The sequence below is a fragment of the Mesitornis unicolor genome, unplaced genomic scaffold, assembly GCF_000695765.1.
Source record: "Mesitornis unicolor isolate BGI_N332 unplaced genomic scaffold, ASM69576v1 scaffold961, whole genome shotgun sequence".
Classification (NCBI taxonomy): Eukaryota; Metazoa; Chordata; class Aves; order Mesitornithiformes; family Mesitornithidae; genus Mesitornis; species Mesitornis unicolor.
Window position 1 is genome coordinate 11,994 of NW_010164218.1, and position 22,784 is coordinate 34,777.

Below are 22,784 nucleotides of genomic sequence, written 5' to 3' on the forward strand. Positions count from 1 at the left end.
GGAGCCTGCCACTACATGGCTGAGCAGCAGGCAGCATTGTAAAATAATATCAAATAGCCTAAAGTGACATCATAGCATCCGTACTGATAAATACTCCGAATTTCCCCAGAGCAGAACGTTACCCAGGTCCAATGAAAGGCGCAGCGCAGTGGGCTTCCACGTGGAGCAGTTGCTGCGCGGGACGGCTGCGCTGCCTGCTCAGAGCACCCGCGGCGCAACGGCCGCTGCATCGCCCCTGCTTGAGATGCCCCAGCAGTCACCCACCTGCAGCAGAGCCCGGCGTCCCTCACGACCGCCTGGCGATTGCAGCAGCTTCAGTACGGCCTGAAGTGCGATTCCAGCTGGTTGATGCTGCTTTCGATGACACTGACACTTCAGGGAAAGCACACGGCAAATGGAAAGCAAACAGGCTTGCAAACAACAGGGAGACAGCTTCTCACCAGGAAAACAATCTCTTTTACAGGAGGCTGTCCTTAGTAAATAATGCACTTACCCTTCCTTTAAAAAAAAAATCAGTTCAATGCTACAATCTGGTGAGAGATCGAAGGAGAACTCTTCGCAGACTTCTGCTGTACTTTTCATAGGCACAATACTAATACATAAGAACAGTAAACATTAAGACTTGTTTACCTAAATAAAAGATCTGTTTACTTATCATTAGATTACCAAAGCTGTGCTGTAGTCTTATAAAGCCATTTATAGTGGCTTTCCAGGTAAGTCACCACTGATTGACTCGATTCTGTGTAATAAGGGCACTCCGGCGTGGGACTGGCATACTCTGCAAAACCATTTACTTCTGTTTAGGAGTTAAAAATACATTTGCTTTATATTTTCTCCAGGAAAAGTCAGCATAGTCTGAGTGGATACAGTGTGACTGACTTGGTATTCTAACAGTGCTTCAAACACATCAACTGCAGCACAATTTTGTAAAGTTGACGTTTCTGGAGTGAGACACATCAGTGTTCCCAAATAAAACTCACTACAATATATTTTTACAATATTTTTTGTGGAAAATATTTTCTTGTGGACCAAATAAAATGAAACTTAGCATCTGCTTGTAGAACGCTTATTTGACAGAAATGCACAGATCGGACAGGATGTTGTTACAGGGAGCTTGGGATAATTGCTCCTCACATCAGTTTTGGAAGCAACCGAACAAGCAAGTCAAGGTTTATCCATTCAGAAGTACGCTCTTGCTAAAACTCTGCGAGGCCTTGTCAGTCAGAGAGGGCGTGATCTCTGCTCCCTGGGGATCACTGTGTTTTTCATTAAATGGAATTGCTGAAGATTGCTCCTTTTGTACAAAAAGAAAGGAATGAACCAATTAAAAAATAAAATAGCCAGTTTAAGAATTTTAAATGTGTAAAAATTGTAAAAAATAAGGGAAGAAGTTTACATTTCATACAGAACCAGTACGAGGTAGAAATTCAATTTTTGAGCTAATGAAAAACTAATTATGCAGTTCAATCAAACTTAACGGCATTTAAAAAATGGTTGTGCAAGCAAACAGAAGTGTGCTGTAGGCTCTGGCTGTATTATGACATTTGAAACAACCTCTGCACCACATAGCAAGACTGAACACTTTACCAAATGTTAAATCAATAGAACAAGTTCTTGCTCTCAGACTAACAGTACGTCAGTCTGACCTTTTATTTAAAAGACCACTTAACACCATGGATTTAGCACGTCTTGCACTTTCGTAGCTGTGACAGTTTCAAAGCTTTAAGTACATTTTATTTTCATTATATATGCGTATAGAGAAGAATCTGAGGCACAATCCCAATTTAACAGATCAGAGACAGGTCCAAGAACACAAAGGTCTCCTGACTTCTTGCTTATGAAGGCAGCTCTTAATGCTCTCTCCCCAAAAGGTTCCTCCTAAACTGAGTTGATGCAAAAAATTAAGCGTTAATTATTGTGTAAAGCAGTACAAATAACAATTTGCCTTGAAGCAATTTTTTCCCCTTATTAACCAGAGATAGGATTATTTTGCCACTGTGTCAGCGTAACAAAAGAGAATGTTCCTGAATGCAAAAAATTAGACTTAAGAATTTTAGGCTAGCTGAGTCTTGTCACACTTCATCACACTACTATTAATCCTTTTATCATAGAAATAAGCAGATGTGTAAGATGGTAATCGGCTTGATCTTTACAACTTGAGGTCGTTGTTCCCCAATGGCTTAAAACAATTGTCCACAAATTCATCGCTGACTTCTTCTAGAGCAGCTGGCTTCCATCTGGGGGAATGGTCTTTGTCGATCAGGACTGTCAGGGGGGGTGTAAAAGCACAGGGGTTACTTATAAACTTTCCCTAATTAAGATCACTTCAGATTGCATCAAGACAGACAACTGCAGTGGAAAGACAGGGGAGAAAAATCCATATATTGTGGAGAGGACAGAGTTTTTGTAACATACATATTTCTACTCTATTAAAAATTCTTGAGTTGTGACCTGTCTAGAGACACATCTGGGAGTTGTCTGATGATACAAGGAACAGGGGATAACTTCAGAAGTAGCCCAAGCTTTGAAGGAATCGACCTCAAATGAGTGCTTTCTGTTAGACCAGCTTCTGCCTTTTCAGGTGAAACTGGGACCAGTACACGATGCTCCTTGTGGACAAGGGCTTTCACATCTCTGTGCAAAATCTGACTCTGTAGAGTACAGGAGATGGCTCAGAGTAGGTGTTAAATGCCTAAAGCTAATTAAAACACATCATATAAACTAACAATGAAATAACTCATGAGTAAAGCAGAGTATCTTCGTGGGAAAATCAATAATATTTATTTGTAGATACTGACAGATACTGCAGACCTATGCAGGTTTAACTGTCAAGGTTTGTATAATCTTATTGTGTATACTTTATGCTATCTCCTAGCAAATACATCACTGAAGATAAAATAATCAGTGAATGCATCACATGTAAAAGCGTGACAAGAAAACATCAATTCTCAGAACGCATTCCGTGTAGCACAGGAATGTGCATGTAAAAGCATAACAAGAAAACATCAATCCTCAGAACGCATTCCGTGTAGCACAGGAATGTTGAAGGCAGCTCTGCAAAAAAGCTGCACGAGCAAACACGAGAGAGAGAGAGAGAGAGTGTGTGTGTGTGCTAGCAAACACGAGAGAGAGAGTGTGTGTGTGTGTGTGTGTGTAAAAATGACCAATACGAATGGAAGTGCAGAGCATCCTTCTGAGCACGTTTCTGGCTCCAAGAAAACCCATGAAGACACTATTCAAAATGGGAAATGTTTATAATTTTAAAAAGCGCACCTGTAATAACTGTGGCTCTCTAGGATACCCGACATCCCTCAATCCACATTCCCTTCCGATGTGTGATAGCAGTGACTGATTTGGGTCACCTGTGTCCTGGGAGACCTCCTGCCCTAACACGGCCCACAACGTATAAGGGAGGATGAGCTGCTGAGCAGGTTTTATTGTTTGTTTGTCTGTTTTTACTGACCCAGTGCTTCAAGTAGGATGGTCCTAAAGGCACGTGGACAGAAGACGCTCACAACAACCAGGTATTTTGAAGAGTAACAGCTGGTTTTTACGGGAAGTTGTCATGTCTTTCTAAACATACTTCTTGTTGACTAAACTAGAAGCAACCAGGATAAGAAACATGCAAAGGAGTTGGATTTTAAGGTCAGTGGAAAAAACACCTACCTAAAGATTGTGTCTTATCAAAAGACAGGTGTTACAGTAGTTTGTGGTAAAAATGTGACTTGAAAACTTCTTGTTAACCTTTTCCTCTACAACCAGCACTTGGAAAGTGCTTAGAAAATAAACACCATTCAATTGACAACTGCATTAATTAATATTTCTGCAGCTGAAGACGTACAGGCATCATAACTCTTTAGCTTGCATCTCCAAAGAGAAAAGAGAATTGGAGCCCTGCATCCCTTTACCTGCAAATACAGGACTAAAGACTCCTTGCATACAAATAAACACTAATTTTGAACAGAAACCCATTATACAGAATGAAGCTGCATTTCCACTGAGAGTAGAATCCGTGCGGGCAATTCTTAAAGAAATGTGCTGTAAAAGAGTGATTTCTACTTGGTTCTTCAGTTGGATAACCTACTGAGAAGTTATGATCCTACAAGTTAATTTTAAACGTTATAACATGAAACCACTGATTGGTTTGGGTCAAAATACACAACTGTCCCAAATCAAGCGTATCTATTTCACCAGAGCAGTACTTATCTAATGATTTTCTTCAACTTTAGTTGAAGTTCATAATCTGGCCAAAATAATCTTGTTATCTGCAAAAGCCAGCACTGACTAGAGATGTTTTAAATGAGGGGCGAAGGAGGAAGTCCACATGTGTACTACTACAGCTTCAACTCGGATATCACCAATTGCTGATAATTCTCCACTCCATGGCACTACCGTGTAACCAAGTTAATCCTGTTTGGATGTGCCGTCAGTTTTACTCTGGTGGATAAACTGAATGCTTGTAATGGTCTCTCCAATGAAAAATCTGATATGAGATAAAACACTTGTTTTCTAACAGTACCGTGAAAATATTCCCTTCCTGCATTAACTTCTGTATATCTTGTGTTTCTTCAGCTTGAGATATCAACCACAACAAGAATGGATCAAAAATTCTGAAGACTTCTAAGATAGGCTAAGGGAACTCATCTCATTTAGAGAGAAAAGACGTTGTGTTAAGGGTTCATTCTTGTGTTTTACCTTTTTATTTAAAAAAAACCAGAACAACCAACACCAAAAACCGACCAAAACTCCTCTGTTCAGTGGCAGTGACTTCGCAGGACTTCAGTGAGCACTCTATTGCTTAGCTTCACTCAGCACAGTCTGAACACCGGTATTTCTAAGCACCCCAAATTCTGTTAGTTGCAGTGCAATCTCTCTGCCTGCTCACTGACTGCAGGGGTTGCTGTGCCCAGGGTAAGCTCACATCTGCCAGCTGCCAGCACTGCAGGAGGGAGGGCAGAAGGCATCCAGAAATAAGATCTTTGCAGGATCAGCAATATACAGGAGGCCTTCACAGTTCCATTTGAAGTGTACATTCCTGCACAAATGGTTAGGAGGCTCATTTAACAGACTGCTGTCCCCTCGGGCTGCTGAGACTGCAGTCTACCTTGATCTGTTTGAGCACTGACTCAAAAAATGACCACTTTTCTTATGCAGTAAGATTTAAACAACAAAACTCTTGGAAATTACCCAGAGCTATGCATTTCTTGGTTTATGCATTATTCTATAAATCAAGGTGAAAAATGGATACCAAAAGTATTCATAGACCACATTTACCATTATATGGGAAAATACTGATGAAATGATCTGTGTATTTTATGCTTTAAAGGTTTTGACTTTTCCTTACTGGCTCCAATCACAAGAACCATACATGGGGAAGGCTGCCAGCAGATTTTCAGTCTGGTTGAAAGAAAACTGGCTAAAGGAAAAAATGAAATTTTGACCTCAGGTGAAAGCAGGTTTAAAAAGCTTTTAAACAAACTACCTCCCCCGCACGCCTATTAAAATCATGGTGTGAAGCAGATAAAAGCTGTTATTAAAACCTGACCTATGGCCATTGCTGCTGAAAAACAATCTTCAAAAACTAAAATCCGATACTGTGTCCTAACTTTGCTTTGTGGCAGATCCTCTTGCAGTAGACAAGGTCAACAGCTGGCTCTTAGATGCTCAGAATGTAATGCTTTTAATAAAGAAAAAGCTGATACTTAAGTTAGTGTTTTTATTATTTTCATGTTTATTCACTCTGGTTGAGGCTGTGAAGCACTTAATCCCACTTCCTATTAAAAAGGATGCTCAGTACATTGTTGGAAAATTATTTTTGAGATTAGACCCAACTGCAAAAATGATCTTGTGTCAGATTCTGCACCACTCCGAAACAAGAGAAACCATTTTGAGATGAATCTGAGGACAAGGTATATGGAGGAAGCAGAGAGGAAAAGTGCTCCAAGAACAAATTATTGTTGGCACTACCCTCAGTGCACCTGGATCGCGGGAGTGTTGGGAGTTTCTTGTTTCCGTGCTATAGTTAAGCCTTTGCTGCATCACCCTATGTCAAAGAGAAGCTTCCCAACTTCTGTTCTTGCAGCTTCTTTCTTTACAAGCAGTTTGTGTAATTTACTGGTGTACTGACAAGTGATTTGCTTTTGTCCTATACTGCATCCCCAGGTGGTTTAATGACCTTGTGCATTACAAGTGAGAATTTGCTTTGGTGTTCATCTGACTCTCGGGCTTTGAGTTTGTCACTTCCTGAATAACAACATTTCAGCAGTTATATGGTGATTGAGAGTATATTCTAGGAATATTCTTTTTAGGATACCCTTGCCCTCCCATTACCGACACAATGAAAACCGTGTACTTCTCAACATGTGTGGTAAATTCTTCAAAGGAGCCTCTGCTAATAAGCGCTAAAAATCAATTAATCAAAATCAAACCTTTGTTCATGCTGTACAAACAAACCTTGCATCTCTCACCCCAAGCTCTCTTTAATACAGTGTTACTAACAGTGAACACTCAAACTAATATCCAGTACTCAAGCGGGTTTTAAACTACTTTATACAGATGTAAAAAATAAGGAGGTGGTGATAACACATACTTGAGTATATAACTCTGAATTAAAAGGCAGGTTCTTTCAACCCCAAAGTGTTATTCGTCCTGATGTCTTTAAGCTCCTTGGAAAAGAAAATGTCTGTGCTTTGTTTCATCTTGTGCTGAATAGTACATAAATAATTACTACAGTTTCTAACAGATGTGACATTGGGTTTGACAAACTGCATCGTGAATCAGCAGTAGAAGCAAGGACAGAATCTAAGTCTGTCCCCTAGATGAACTTGCTGAGCCACTGCTCTACTCCTACCACTACCAACCTTGACCAATGCCTTAAAATACTGAATTACTTAACAATAAGTTTACATGCATAGTTTTTTAATATTAAGACACCTCTGTACAAAGTTACGTTGGACGTGGGTGAAAGTAGTCTTTGTTCTAACGATTTTCTATGCAAACAGCTGTTCTTGACTTTTGAGACTTAAAACCATCTCACAGCTGGCTGAACCAGCTATGTGGCAGTGCTAAATCTGGACACACAAACAATACACACAGCTGCTCACTACTGTTGGTATGAAATGTATTTCGAGCTTTCCCAACAAACTGGTGAAACCTTTTCATAGTGCTGCATCACCATGTGGATACGTGTACGTACATTAGGAAAGTGAGAACACACAAAGGGAACAACACGGCTGTTTCACTTTGGAACAACTAATAAACTTTGGCCATAAAGGAGTCCAACAGGCAAAAACCGTAGTAAGCTGGGAAGTGGCTGCTGCTGCATCCACTTCTCTTAACCTCCAGAGAAGCAACACAACAGTGAGTTGCATATTATTAAGTGTGAGAAATGTTTCTGGTGTACACGCTTACCTGCTCGAACCCCTTCATAGAAGTCATGGCCTCCCTGAAAGATTTAAAAAAAAACAACAAACTGTAACATGACAGATTCTATTTATCCCATCCTTTCCAATCCTATTTCTGCTTGAAATGCAAGCTTTCAAGATTCAGTTAAATCCAACTGGTACTGTTATCATCTAGTCCTACTTTCTTTTTACTTATTAAAGAGCTCTATGTCCTTTTCCTTAAATGTAGCCACAACTCTTAAAATCTGTCTGTTGAACTGTAGCTGATCAACTTTCATGCAGTGCAAGCCCTCTCTCTGTGTTACATCCCAGTTCTCGTGTGATGGGGGCTACGCTGTGTTAGGTTCAGAAATTCTTCAGAGAAAGGCCAGTCTTCAGGAACTGTGATGTATTCTGCGTACTTGGAACACTTTGCAGTTAAATGGAATCCTGCACAGTTATTTTTTTATAAAGGTAAATGTAACATTGAAATCCCCAAGGATGCTTCACTAGCAGTGGAGCAACAATGCGAGCTTCAAGAAAGATATGGCAAGGAATACTGTCAGGCACTACAATATATCAGAACTACATACATTTTCACTTGTAATATTTTAGAGAATTTGCTTTAACAGTCACAAATCATTTAATCAGATACACAAAAATCTTACTGTAAAATGTGACAGAACTAATAAGAATGCCACGGGGAAGCTTTATGAGGAATTAGTTCAGATAATTCAGTTAGCAACTTTGTTTTACTGAAAGGATCACTTCCTCATATCCAAGTACTCAGCCCTTACTATGAGTAGTACTAAAACCTCTTGCTTTCTTTGATAAATTTATCACAGGACTGCTGAAAGGCAGTGATACACAACTATTCCCATCCTGCTGATAGGAACTCAGGCACTGAGGACTAAGTAATTTAAGTAGGAAATCTGTTCAAGAACACCAGTTTAAAAATTATGGTCCAAATACAGAACTGTCTATATCGTAACATTTTCACACTTTTCTTAAAAGCCCTCTACCATTCCCATCTGGACATTATTAAATTGGTGTCCTTCACGTTTCATATAAAGACATGGAACTGGAAAAAAGAAAATGGCAGCCTAACAAACACACAACAAAGATATTGAAAATTAAAAACTATACATTGTGAGCCCTTGATGTAATCTGCATAAGGCTTAGTCTCTGATAAACTTGCTACCTCTCTGTGGCTGGGAAGAGCCAAAGGGCTCAGCTGCTTGCTTACCATGCACGCTTGGCTCAGTCTGTATTCCATCGTGAGTACTTCTTGTAGGCTCATGGAAGCTCCTTCTCGGAGCTGTCTGAGAGTCAACTTTAAGGATGTAGGTGACATCTTATTAATAGTCTGGGGAAGACACTGACAATTAGTTTTACTCTCTCCAATTTAGACACATTTGCAAGTCTGTCTTTTTTGCATTTTAAACTTAGTGAAGTAAATTACCTGTTCCTCCTCCTCCCTCCCACCACGCTGTCACACTAAATGAACTTACTTGCATAAACTTTTATCAGCAAGATCGGGGGGATGTATGCCATCACTGGTGGAAAGCCTAAAAAGTCTCAATGTTCATGATCAAATTACTACTAGCCAGAGAATCTAATGCAGCTTGAAAGCCATTTGCAAACAGATTCTTTGGAGAAGTGAAGGCAAGTGTTACAAGCAGTTATACTCCATTTCTGAACATCAGGTATTTAGTCTGAATTGCTCTTAGATGTTACTGATGTTATAGCTGATCTGAGTACTGTACTGCATATAATAAGTTTTATTTGGTACAATAGAGCAGTAAGGTAACAATAGTGAGATTAGCCACAAACTTTAAGTAGTTGCTTTATGATCATCTGCAAAGACTAGAAAATATAGAAAGAAGAAAACTGTGGAAGAAAAAAAATTAAAATAAATCAAACATGAATGCATATTTGTCTGGGATCAACAGACACTGCAGTAATTTAGCCCTACATTGCTCTGCTGATAGGAAGCCTGGAGGTCTTGCCTGCCTTCCCTTGACAGAGCTACAGGCTATAAATATTTCGTAACAGACAGGATGTGTTTAAGGCACACAAACAAATGCTGTAAATCTGGCTCTCATGACTATATTTCAATTAACAACATGCCAGTAAACAGTAGGGGGAGGTGGGGAAAATGACAAAAACCTAGTTAAGAAAACAGAACTGAGCATTAAAGCTCTCAGGGTTGTGGGGGAAAGGAGCTGAATCTTATTGTTGCTGATGTTTGTTTTCTTACTCTAAACAAGACTCTTCTTCCCCTGTAAACCCAACTAAAAGCTCTGTATTATTCACAGTACAATAGACACTTGTTAATGAGGACATTTCTGCCACTACCGAAAAGCAGCAGATGGTAAGATTTGCCTCTTTACATTATTTCCACTGCAGACAGTAGACTCCTTACCCACAGACTGAAATGGCAGATCATCAACATTAACATTTTTTCTGGCTCCCAATTACTCTTCATCCCTTTCCAGACACCAGCTGATACAGCAGTGACCCATTTTGCCTAGTTAAGCTGGAAAACATGCAATTGCTATACAAGCAGGCGGCTGTGCAGTTGTACCATAAAAGCACCAGTTCTGTCATTGTTGTTTGCACGTTGACCACTTCACTTGAGAGAGAAGCTGGTTTAGAGAGAAATAATGCTGGCTCAAACTCCCTTTCCTGAGTTATGGTAAGGCTCCCTAACTATGAGCTGCCTTTTAGCAGACAAAGAAACAAGCTATAACTCTAATTGTGTCACTATGTAGGTCTCAGATGGAGAGCAACTCTTAACTGGATCCCTTATTCCCATAATGTGCTCTGGCTGGGTTTACCTCTGAACTGGACTTCTTCGAGTTTCACACTGTCATCTCGATTAGAAAGTCTTTGCTCAGACCAGGTTAAATGGTATGCACAGTGCAACCAGATCGTTCCTCAGGTGAAAAAGTAAAGGCAAATTCTTTCTGGTCAAAGAAAGCACTGAAATGGGGACGATCAGAAAACAGCACTTAACTAGTCTACTGCATTCAGCAGCTGCCTTATCTTGGCATATCAGTGATGCTGAAGGTGGAGGAGGCACTGCCATAAACCAAGCTAAAGGAAGAGGAACAAGGAAAGAAAATGGGTAGGTGTAATTGCAGAAAAATGAGTCACCAGTGTATCTATAAATAAATTCTCTGTATGAAGAGCAGGAGGGGATTGGTGCTAGGGAACAAGCCTGAAAAGGAGACAGGATAGGCTGAAGGGGCGAGTACTAAAATGCAAGGAAGTCTTCATAGAAGTATTTGACATCTACTCCTGTATATTTGAGACCATCTTGATTTCAACATAATGATCCTGAAAGTCACAAGCTGAATTTAAATGAGATGCTATCAGAAGGTGACTCCAAGTGGCACCAAGTGGAGTCCCTTACAAGAGTAACAGCTGGAATAGCGGCTGCATCTTCTGTTTCCAAGGCCCATTGAAGTTTCTCACCTGAGCTGCTGAGGGTCCTTGAGGGAGGCTTTATTTAAGTTAAACAAAAAAAACCCTCCCAGAGGTCCAGTGTATTGCTTCCCTCGCAATAGGTGAAGACACCCATCACTTACTTTCTGAGATACCAAACAATGTTTCTGGATGAGCTTTGACAAAATATGAGTATCTAGCCAAAGCATCACAGGAAAGCTGCCTAAGGACAGATGTATCACTCTTACCGGTCTCTCAACAGAGTTTCAGAATGCTTCTTTACTGGAATCCAACACTACCAAGATACCATCCAGCTTCATGCCTGTAACCTCTCTCACCCACTCGCTGCATACCCATTTAAAGTTGCAGCACCTAGTGTCTGCATCCCAGCCTGGCCAGTACATTTGGAAAAGGTGTCTTGCAATTCTTAGTCTCTGCAGTGTCCTGCACACTACACTGGAATTCATTCAGTAACAATAAAGGCTATTAAATCATAAAGTATTGGTGCTCAGAAGGTGCACTGTCCTGCCAAAAAAAGCTGTAAGAAAGCATCATGTGAAAACCAAGGCCTTTCAATACTTAAAGGGGGGTGTATAAGAAAGACAGGGATAAACTTTTTAGAAGGGCAAAGTTTAATGGTTTTAAACTAAAAAGAGGGTAGGTTCAGACTAGATATAAGGAAGATACTTTTTATGATGAGGGTGGTGAAATACTGGGACGGGTTGCCCAGAGAGATGATAGATGCTCCATCCCTGGAAACATTCAAGGTCAGGTTGGATGGGGCTCTTAGCAACCAGATCTGGATAAGGATGTCCGCACTCACTGCAGGGGGGTTGGACTAGATGATCTCTAAAGGTCCCTTTCAACCCAACACATTCTATGATTCTATGATCTGATACTTTTCAGGGATCTGACTCGATACACTTGTTTCATCCAATTAGAAGTAGTACTTCTGTCACTCAAATTAAAGGTTTTTGGCTAGTGTAAATCCTGAAAATGAAGTAATGCTTTAAAGTAAAAGGCTTTAGAAAATATTCTACTGTGAGTTCAAAAAGTGTGCTAGTACTCTAGCTTTCTAACTATTTGTAACAGGGTTCAACATGTGATTTAAACCGTGAAGCCATTCTCAAGTAGAATTTTCACAACTTTACATTCTTCTTACTCAGGCAAACCAGTTTAGTATCACATAAATGAAAGCCTGTCAAGCATACATGTTTTGAAAGTAAAAAGCAGAGGTCCTGTAGATTGAAAAGAACAGGATACCTGGGATAGCACAGCTCACAGCACACTTGGATTATAGCAGAACTAGGAGTTCCATTTTCTTAACACTAAAAGGTACCTGTGTATGCAAGGTGTGGATGTACCAAGGTATACCTCCAAATTAGGGTATTTGTATTGGACTTTCAGTTAAGGTTTATTCTATAAGCTTACTAATACATATCATCATAAATATACAGGGAAACAAAGAAAATAAGCATATGCATTGCTGTTACTGAATCCTTTACAGTCTCTGTTTATCATTTGAATGTGCTGTTGTTCCAGTACCTGAACACTGAAGTGAAACCTTGGTTTCACAAAGCGACAGGAAACTATCATCTATGGACATACTCTTGGTACTGTGTTACTATGATGAGGAAAATGACTTGCTTCACCAAGTCAGCAAACTGCTATCAAGGACAACGTCTGATAATCTCAGACTGTCACGGCTTTGCTACATGTTCCCTGCTCTAAGCAGTGTGCTGTTAGAAACTTGTCTGAAACCCGGGTACCTGTTCACACTAATAAGCCTTGCACCTGCTCGAAAATGTGGGGCATGTTGGGGTTTTTAGTTTTGTTTTGTTTTTTCTTCACAAGTTTCTGTATGGGCAGAAGCAAATCACATTAACACATTCTCATCTCTTGAGCAGAACAGACAACTGTTCAGGAACTTCTGTCAACTGCAAGGGCAGTCAATCATTTACAAATCATAAGAAAGAAAAAAGCTGCTATAGAGACATGAAATAAGAAAACTGAAGAAGCAACAAAAGAGCCATTGTTTTGTTGTTCAGGAATTAAAAAAACCCAACAAACAGTTGCATAAAATCGTAACTTTGAAGTAGATGACATAGTTTTAAATTCTGAATTAAAAATATGAAACAAATGTAGCCCCCTAAGCAACAAGGAACAAGTTTTTTTTTTTAATTGGGAGATCTGAGTTACGAGGCTGCAGATGAAGGAAGCAAGTCGAGCAGGTTTGGGTAACTAGAGCAAATGTTGCAGAACAAACTGTCTATTTAACATATTCCAGGAACAAAGTGTTTCCAGACTCCTTGTATCTTTTGTAGTAGAAACTGTACTTTCAACAAAGCACCCTTTAAAGGCTATATGCTGTTTTCACTAGGTCTGATTATGTTTTAAAGTGCCATAAAACTGTATTAAATTAACTTAGGAAAAGCTATATGCAAATAATTCTTGAGTGTTTTCAACCTGCACTGAAACTAATCAATATAATATCCCTGCAGAGTTATATTAAACTTTATAAAACCTAGAAGTAAAATACTGCCTTGCTACTCAATACTACAAAGAAATGAGCCACCGAAAGTTATTACTATTTACATGCTATCAAACTGCCTCAACAGACCTTAATATAAGTACTTTCCTTGCCATCTGTAACGCAGGGGAAAAAGTGAAGAATCATACAGCCTATAGTTTAAGGGAAAACCGTGATGGTAGCCTATGGTAGAATTCAGGTCGATAAACACACAGCAGTATTATTCTGGCACTAGCTCATTTGACTACTTTGTTCAATGAAACCTGAATGGTGGGGAAAAAATTAGCTTTCCTTTTCATTCAATTTGATTTTGTAATACATATGCTAAACTTCTTGCTGTGTACTAGACGTACTGGTTGGCACAAAGATAACTTTAAAACTTCCTTTCTGAAAAACTGTTTGAGTTCCAGTGACAAAATGTTAAATCTTTAATTAAAAACTAAAACCAAAAGTGTATCTGGGGCAGGATGCCTATTGTGAATGATACTACATTACAAAATTTTATTCCTTCTGCTCAAATGTAAATCCAAAGATGATGGATGTTTTACTGTATTACAAGAGCAGGATCTTTTCTGTGAGCTGTAACTAAAGTGAAAACAAAGCTTTTGTGGGAGAAATGCTTGTGTTCTATCCAATTGTAAGTAATATTTGAATAGCTCCAAGACAAACTTTTACAAGGCACCTGAATACAGAGACTTCAAAGGAAAAAAAGAAAATACACTCATTACTTATAAATTACTATACATTGCTTCTTGTGCTTGAGGCTGAATAGTAGTATTGAGCCTGTGTAGTATTACAGTAAGTTTTTTGTGTAGTGACTACATCCAACACTCAGAAATGCATTAAAAAGATCAAAAAATACTTTGTGATGATAAATTGCTTGCTGTTTACCCAAATGAGACATCTGGAATGGAAGAAAAAACACAACATCATTCTAGCACTGTTTTATTCCAACCCTTGGCAATAAAATGAGAATCTATAAAAGGAACCTTTGTCACCAACAACCCCCTGCTCATGGTGAGGGGAAAAGGGAAAGGGACTTTGGTTTTGGTTTGTTTGTTGGCTTTTTTTTTAACTAGACTACAATTTTATGCAATATATGAAGGTATTCACATTGTGTGGTTTTCCAGAGGTCACCTTTTAATAAGGTGACTAAAGTCTATCCCATAATAAGAAAGTACAGAACCAGACTTACAATCTCTAATAAAAGTAATGTAGAAGACATTACCTCTAGCTGCTTAATGGCAAAAGGAGAACCATCTTGCTTTAATTTTTTAACAATTTCTTCCATGGTATTTGCTGAAAAAAGGCTAAAAGAAAAAAAAAAGTTAATAAATGAATGAACTGCTTCAGCCTTCCTCTTTCCTATGAAGTGCTAGTAACAAAGAAAATGGAAACAGTGTAACCAGCTGATTTGGCTTTTCTTAGCAACGTGTTCCCTGTTCAGTTTTAAGTAACTCCGCTGACAAGCATCTCCTCTTCCTTTACAGATCTCTAACATTCCAATAAACCTCACTTACAAATGCTGATATTTATCCAGAAACTTTAATTACTACCGTCTTATTTTTACAAGACTTAGTCTGTATTTTTATAATACATCGAATTTTAGTTATGAGCTCCATTCTAGTGGTTTGCTGTCAACATCTTTTGGCTCTAAACTTAGTTACAGCCATCTTTCTTCAAGTTTTAGCTGCTTCTTGTCACTCTCACTTACTTCTCCTTCCCCTTCTGGTTCACAGAAGTTCCAAACAATCATAGAAATGGCCTTATACCAATGACTATAAATGCACTATGTAACATTTCCTATGCAACTGAACAATTACTCTCATAAATCCTCATCCAACTTCTGTAGAAAATACTCATTTTAATGTGCCATAGGGTAGTTGCTTAATATAATGGTGTATGAATCAGGCAAATACGCTCAAGTATATAATATACTGACAAGCGAAACATTTAATGAGCTTCAGATAAAGCTCTCTAAAACAAAAAGAGTTGACATTCAAGTGAGTAATCTAATTTATATCACTTTATCTGTGGAACACTGATACTGTTACTGGATTTAACTTCATGTTCTCTATCCAAAAGAGTAAAAAAGAAGAAAGATTGCTGAATACCTGTTAATCTTTTCCATATGTTCATCAAGTACAAACTCCTTTTCTTGATCAACTTTGCTCTATTTAAAAAGCAAATACATATCTTACTTGGTTATTTTAGACTGAAAAGTTTATCAGTGCTGAAAAATTTCAATGTCTTGTGTTACAGTAATATCATAATATCACAAACGAACATTTAATATTCATAAGATGCTGACATTTTTAATAAATTACAATTTTGCAGTGTATATAAATAAACTTCTCACTTTATCTTGTGAATGTTAAAGATGTCACCCCATAATGCAGTACTAGCTCTGAGCTACTATGTATGCATATCCGACTGAGTGGTTATCTTGCACACAAGTAATCATGATGATTCTATCAATACATTTCTATCAAGAGCATTAAGAAAGCCAGTGCAGACAAATATACTCAAAAACCTGAGAACTAAAAAAAAACCAACTTTCATATTTCTTTAAAAATATATAGGTAGGTATATATATTTAAAAAAAAAAGATGCAAAAAAAGCATTTCCATTCCTTATCTTTTCTCTGTCATTTTAAAAAAATTTACTTGGACAACTAAAGAGTGTGAAAGATCTGCTGGCCTTATGTGGAAAGGCTGTCAAATATTTCAGATGGGCTGGCATTAAGGGGTTTAGGACATGAGCAGATGTTTCTGTAACAGCAGCTGAAGCTGAGAAAGGTTCCCTGCCATTTCAGCTCTGATAACTAAAAATACACAGCTTCCTTTTTCATTCAAAGTCATCTTGTAAAGCAGTATACTGCAACATATAATCACTCCTATTTCATAGCTTTCTATTTGTCAAAATAATCAGTACTAATATGCAAATTAGCCTACCCCCCCTTATTTTTCTAGTTAATCTTTATATATGTACTTGGTAATTCAAAAATAGAAATAGCAAGAGTAGACACAGCTCATTTTAAAGGCAAACTACTGGGGAGTGATACTTGGATTGACTGCATACATTGAATCCTGATTTGACTCCAGAAGTGTCCTTTCTTTAGAAATAAAATTGCAATGCACATCAAAACGGCTAAAGTAGCCACTGAAAAAACTGACTGTAAAGCCAAAATGTTTATTACATAGGGCTAATACAAATACTAATGGTGTATTATCAGTACAGTTGCATTCACCTCCAAAATCACAACAGAGAACTATGGGTTTGTCTGCTGGGAAAACAGCACCTTTCTCCCACTGAACATAGTGCTTTAAGACCTCGGGTGCCTTTCCTACAACATGTCTGCACTCTGCTAATACTTATCCTATTGATAACTGCTGTGCTTATTCACAGGTTTTCAATCATCTCAAGGGTACCAACATAAAATATTTGAGAAATTGAAGGAACAACTTCAGCCTTTAAATTCAGGCTTCAAATCTGGACTGCAGATGGTCTGCATCAAAATAATGCTAAAATTTACATCAAATGCATTGAGCTAGCAAAATATTTCTTCAGGTTGATAAAGCTTCTGGGATGGAAATATAACTTCTACTTCCAAGTGAGCAGCGTAGCATTTAATAACTGGCACTAACTTCTGTGGCCTCTGGACTAGGCCAGTAGTTCTACCTCTGTTGTTTGTGTTTGTCAGAATCCCTGAATTGCACTTGTCATCAGGTACAACTCCCAGTCAGCTAGTGGCTATCTATACTGCCTCCAGCAAAATGTGCTAGAAATCCAAGAATAACAGGGGAAAATTGAGCAGCAATGTATTTGCTGCATCATCGTGCTACTGGCTGGAAACTTACACACAGAAAGAGAGCAAGTGGATCACAGTAGGAATTTGATGGGTATCCGAAATGAATAAAAAAGTGAAGAAAGAGTTTTAAATTTTAATCTTGACCACTGTAGGCATCAGTGCTACAAATTAGTATTTTAGAGAGTGCAAAGGTTTTGGAAACTCATTATTATTTTTAGGCATAAACCAAATTATTAGTAGCATGGATAAAAAAGAATTTGTATTTACATATATTTAACAATTCTGCTTGATTTCAGTAACTGATTAGATTACCTTCATGTGGTAAGAGTTCAATAAGTCTGCAATATTTTCTTTTGAAGGAGATTTCAGTGCTATCAGGTCTTCCTCCAAGGCGGGTAGCTATTAAAAATAAGATTTAAATAAAAGTAAAATAAAATATGCTTCTTGGATTATTACTGCTATGGTAATAGTACTATACAGTATATAAACACTCCCCCACCCTACTTTTGGACAGATCTTAAAGAGGTGCCAGGTAAGGAATATAGGGAGCCAGAGTTCACTTTTCAGTGTTGAACCATCTGGATTTAACTATGACCGCAGTGATCACCAAAGAACTCTGCTTCCCAAGCAGCCAAGCAGGTGAAGCCAGCCCACAGCAGTCTGAGACGAAAGAGCAGGAGCCTGGCAACCACGCAATGCTCAAAACAGCATCTAACCAGCTGCACAATGACAGTCATGGGCCTTTACCCAGAAAATGAAAGCAAGTCGTTGTTTCTCCTTCACAGAATCACAGAATATCTCAAGTTGGAAGAGACCCATAAGGACCATTGAGTACAACTCCCTGCTCCTCACAGGACTACCTAAAACTAAACTGGGTAACTAAGAATATTGTCCAGATGTTCTTTGACCTCTGACAGGTTTGGTGCCATGACAGCTTCCCTGAGGAGCCTGTTCCAGTGACTGACCACCTTCTCAGTGGAGAACCAATCACCTCTCTGTATTTCAAACATTTAGGCATGCAAACTTCACTTACGTCTATGCCAGTTATTGGAACACACTGACTCTGACTTTATCAAATATACTAATTTTAACACTTTCTTACAGCCACCGTAAGAAACAAATAGGATATCTGTTAAGGAGACTGATAACTCATTAATGGGGTGTTACCTAGATTTAAAACTTTGCAGTTGTATAAATAATCTCTAATTTCAGACACTGTTTTCTAAATTGTAGAATTTTTCAAGCAACTTCAATTATGCTTAGTAAATCATGCCCTTCAACAGTAGAATCATGAAGACAGCAACATTTGCTCCCTATTCCAAGCAAAGCTGTCACTAGCCGACAAGTGCTATAATGACAGCTTGAGAGAATCTTATGGTCCATGTTCACAGTGCATGGCCAGCTAATATAATTGTGCCTCTGCATACATTCAAGTTGGTAAAAGCATACTGGTGTGCTCAAAGTTGTCACTGTGGTTGTAGGCTGTGCCCTTGCTAGCACTGGTTAGCAGCTCACCTTGTCAGACTCTACAAAATGTGTAGCAATGCCAGCTTTTAGTACATCTCTTCCTTTCAGCCTAAATCCTGTTAGTGCAAGCAAATAGCCAATCTTTCCTGACAGTCTTGGCAAGAAATATCCTCCACCTACATCAGGAAAAAGGCCTGTAATAAAACAAAACAAAACAAAAACATAAATGGAGATGAACTTGTCCTAATCGTGCATGTAACTTAGTACCTATTTCTTCTTGTCTCAGTGTCATGTCACTGACTTAGGCATGGCTTTCTTGCCCAAGTTTCCCCTTGACTTGGTTTCACATTTTTCTGTCATCAAAACCTTTCCTAAAAGCAAACTCTGGAATACCTCCAAACTGTATCCTTTCCACTGGCACATAATTTACAAACGTATACCAGACAACAGTGTTCATTCTACTTGCCAACAACTTGAGACATTTCTAGATGCTTGCAGAATCAAGGGTGCTCTGGGCAAAAACCAGAAGTGACAGAGAGAATTGTGAAATAATCTGTGCAGACTCAAACTGGATGCTGATTTTTCTCTGAAATCTTTTATTACAATAAAGATATCAAACAACAATGAAGTGCTTCTTGCACAGTTAAGTTTGAAGAAATTTTCAGGCTGAGAATCCAATAGATCAACAATATTGCCAGGGTCTTCCTGCAGGTGGAAGCACAAGATGCTGACCAGTTCTGTGACTGTCTTACCTTTATAACATTTTAAATCTACAAAGTGGGGCAATTTCAAAAGATTCAAAGCTGTGAAAAACATTTAAAAGACTTAAAACTTGTAATTGAAAAATATATAACTACTTTTATCAAAGTTTAAATATTTAAAACCATCACTTTGTCAATATCTACCTTATTCTGTTATAAACATTAATCACAAGATAAAGTCAACCACTTTTTGTAATTTTCAACATACTTAAGAAAACTTAAGCTTAGTGAATCAGTCTAAGAAATCAAAATGGAAAGAAGCAGGGTCCAGTTACTAAGTCAAAATAATCACCAACGGTGCATTCATGAAACTAGAAGTCTTTTATAAAAATTAAAGGTGTGGTGTTATTGTTCTCACTGGGAATAGAATAGAATAAATGAAATATGCATTCTTTTAATTTATTTTCAAATGAGCAACGAGAAACTCAAAAAACACTTGCCAAAGCAGACACATCAACTGGGTAGATGAAGGCATACCTAAGGAGTTTAAATGGGGTTCTGACAGAAGGAGGTAATTTTTCACTCACAAGTAATTGCTTTCAGTCACAAAAGAGTCAATGTACATTTTACAGAAAGGCCCTATTACAAGTATTTTAAGATGTGGGAAATTAGTGGTTTCTAGGATATTCCTCCTCCTTTTTACAGAATCAAGGGAATCAGATAGCTTCTCTTCAGCTTTTTCCTCTTCTCAAAAATCTTTTAAGTTCATCACTGCTTTCTGTTCTCACCCATCTCCCAGTTTCACCTCTGGTTCCCTCTTGATCGTCCCTTAGTTCTGCTGCCTCTAATACATCACAAAGTTGTTTTAGGAGTCACTTCCTATCAGTTATAGTCACAGAATTCTATTTCCACACCCACTGATGTGTGCATTGCCATTAACTGACTTAGTCCCCATTCCACAGGCTACTGAGATGTACAGCTCTTCTCCTAAAATGCCGAATGTCTTGTTGGCACCCTTAAAAAGCCACAAGCTGTATTAACCCCGATTCATCACTTACCTTCTTTTACATTTGTACGCACATTCTGAATAGTCTACTCTGCATTTTACCTTCTCAGTTTGAGCCATCCTAACTATAATGTTGATGCCAAGACTGTCATTTAGGTTTATGTCTTTGTTCATCTGTCTCCCCTTGGATATCTTACTACTGCAAAAAAGTCCCTCATTTCAAAACGAAACTTCTCTCACAAATGCCCTCCAAAGCAAAAAAGGCAATTACGTTACTCTCCTCATCCATCAGGACTGCAACAGCAACAACCTTTCCTTCTTTGCTATAATTAAAGTACCGATGCTGAAGTACTGTTCTCCCCATGGTCCAGTAAGTTTCCAGAAGAAAAGCCATCTTCCTGTAGGGCCCTTCCACATGGCCATATAAAGGGAAATTTGTTCTAAACAAGCAAGTTGATTAGCTTAAGTTGCTTTAGAGACAAATAAAACTAAACTGAATGAAGGCTTCTTTAATTAATAAGGAATTTACAAACAGGATTTGTTTTTAAACTTACTTGGTTGCTCAAATGCTATAGATTCTACTGTATCCTTTTCAAGGTCCCTGTCTTCTTTTTTTCTTATAATTTTACTGTTTTGTCCCTGTTCTACATATTCCTCTTAATTCTCCCAGTAGTGCTTCTCATCTTTCTGCTTGCTACAAGGTTTCTCCCAAAGTATTCCGTATATTTGATTTTTTTTCCCTTTTGACAGCATTTACCAATTATTTCCCAATTCTTTACTTAAATAAGAGAAGAACTGAGAGAAGACCTGAACGCCTGCTGGGCTGACCAGGCTAAAAGCCTATGCCTGTAATGCTGACTTGCAGTCTGTGCTCCGAGACAGATGCAACACACTTCACTGTAATCCCAATTGTGAAACTCTGCAATTGCCAAGCAAGGTAGCGCTACCACATCCCTACCTTATCTTGCAGAGTTGGTTGGAGATCTAGTAGTAAATGACTTATAGAAAGCTAAAAACTTAGAGGGATATAGAAGTAAATGTCCACTATTATTATAACATCACCTTAAAGCCCATCTCTTACAATATACTTTCATCTTTTGTTCTTCCCACCAGTTTTTTTCCACACCCTCCTACATCTAAGCTGCCTTCCAGTGCTTTATCTTCTCTATGTCAGTTCCAAACTCCTACGGTCTAGGGCTGCCTTTTATTTCTATGTGCAAAGCTGCCTATCTATCTATAGCCTTTTATTTACAGTGGTAATAATTATGTGAAAATGTAGCAGCTGAATGAACGTTTTGTTTTCATTTCACAGAAAAGGTGTAATGCCTACTGAAGTGAGTGAACATATGAAAAAATCAATTAATGCAGTATCTAGACAGCTAGACATTTTAAACACACACCACAGAGATTAAAACAGCTAAGCCCTTAAATCCAAACACATTTCAGTGGTTTTACTTCTAACTGATCCTAAAAGGGTTTTATTTACTTTCTTTCCTAAGTAAGTTCTAAGCTTTTCCTTTACATGTCTTCACAGTCTGTTTTTGTTTAAACAAGTCCTTGTCAACACAAGAAATGTATGTAAAGTACATAATTTTTGTTAATATAAGACCAGTCATATCTTTACCTTTGAAGAAGAAAGCAAAGAAGACATCCTTATTATTAGAATCATTTTATATGCTAAAGAACTTCTCTGTTTAGTTTTTTTAAAAAATTGGTTCTTTCAAATGGTTTTCTTGTACGACAACTGATTATGAACTTCGGGAGTTTAGCAAATTCATGTTGTGTTAATGCTTGAGCTATTTAGTTTACTAAGTTTTTCTCACCCAAACTTATTTGTTCAGAAAAATTACATTACTCTTATCAGCTAGCAGGAATTGCTCTGATTTATTTTTTTCAGGATAAAATGATAATGAGCTTGTGTATATTTGAGGAGTTTATGAAGTTTTATTTCACTAGACACTCACAGCTCATTTAATATTTTAAGAATTTCAGAATAAGTTTTGTGAGATGTCTCATACGGGCTGGATAGCATTAAACACCAGCTAATAGATGAAATAAACAATGGATAATATGTGTAAAACACACTTTAAAAATATGAACAATTCTAGACCTTTTAAGCATTACTAACAGGGAGCACTACAATCCAATCTTTAGCTAAGTGTGCATTTTAATTTCAGTTGTAATGAAATCATTGTACTTAAAATATTCTCAAAATCAGAATATTATAACTCTTTTCAGAACAGAGTCCTGATTTTTTCTTTTCATTTCTTAGTTTTAACATTTCGGAACTGTTTGGAAATTCTCCTAAGAAAACAATGGTCACTACTCCTCACAACTAATTCTTTGAGGTGAAACTCACATTGAACCTAGTAACGCCATGTCTGGTGCTACTTAAGCTCTTTAACCACCATATAACATCTCTATTCTGAATAAATGT

At 38.0% G+C, this 22,784-nt stretch overlaps 1 protein-coding gene across 1 annotated transcript in view; it reads right to left on the minus strand.

The window, feature by feature from the left end:
• Positions 1 to 2,149: 2,149 nt before the first annotated feature.
• Positions 2,150 to 22,784, minus strand: part of HIBCH (3-hydroxyisobutyryl-CoA hydrolase) — a 44,533-nt gene continuing 23,898 nt past the window's right edge. Inside the window, exons 8-14 of the mRNA XM_010194204.1 lie at positions 18,689 to 18,834; positions 17,486 to 17,572; positions 15,477 to 15,535; positions 14,591 to 14,672; positions 8,629 to 8,748; positions 7,411 to 7,444; positions 2,150 to 2,265 (exon numbers count right to left, since the gene is read on the minus strand). Coding sequence (XP_010192506.1) covers positions 2,150 to 2,265; positions 7,411 to 7,444; positions 8,629 to 8,748; positions 14,591 to 14,672; positions 15,477 to 15,535; positions 17,486 to 17,572; positions 18,689 to 18,834 — 644 coding nt within the window. The remainder of the gene's footprint in view (positions 2,266 to 7,410; positions 7,445 to 8,628; positions 8,749 to 14,590; positions 14,673 to 15,476; positions 15,536 to 17,485; positions 17,573 to 18,688; positions 18,835 to 22,784) is intronic.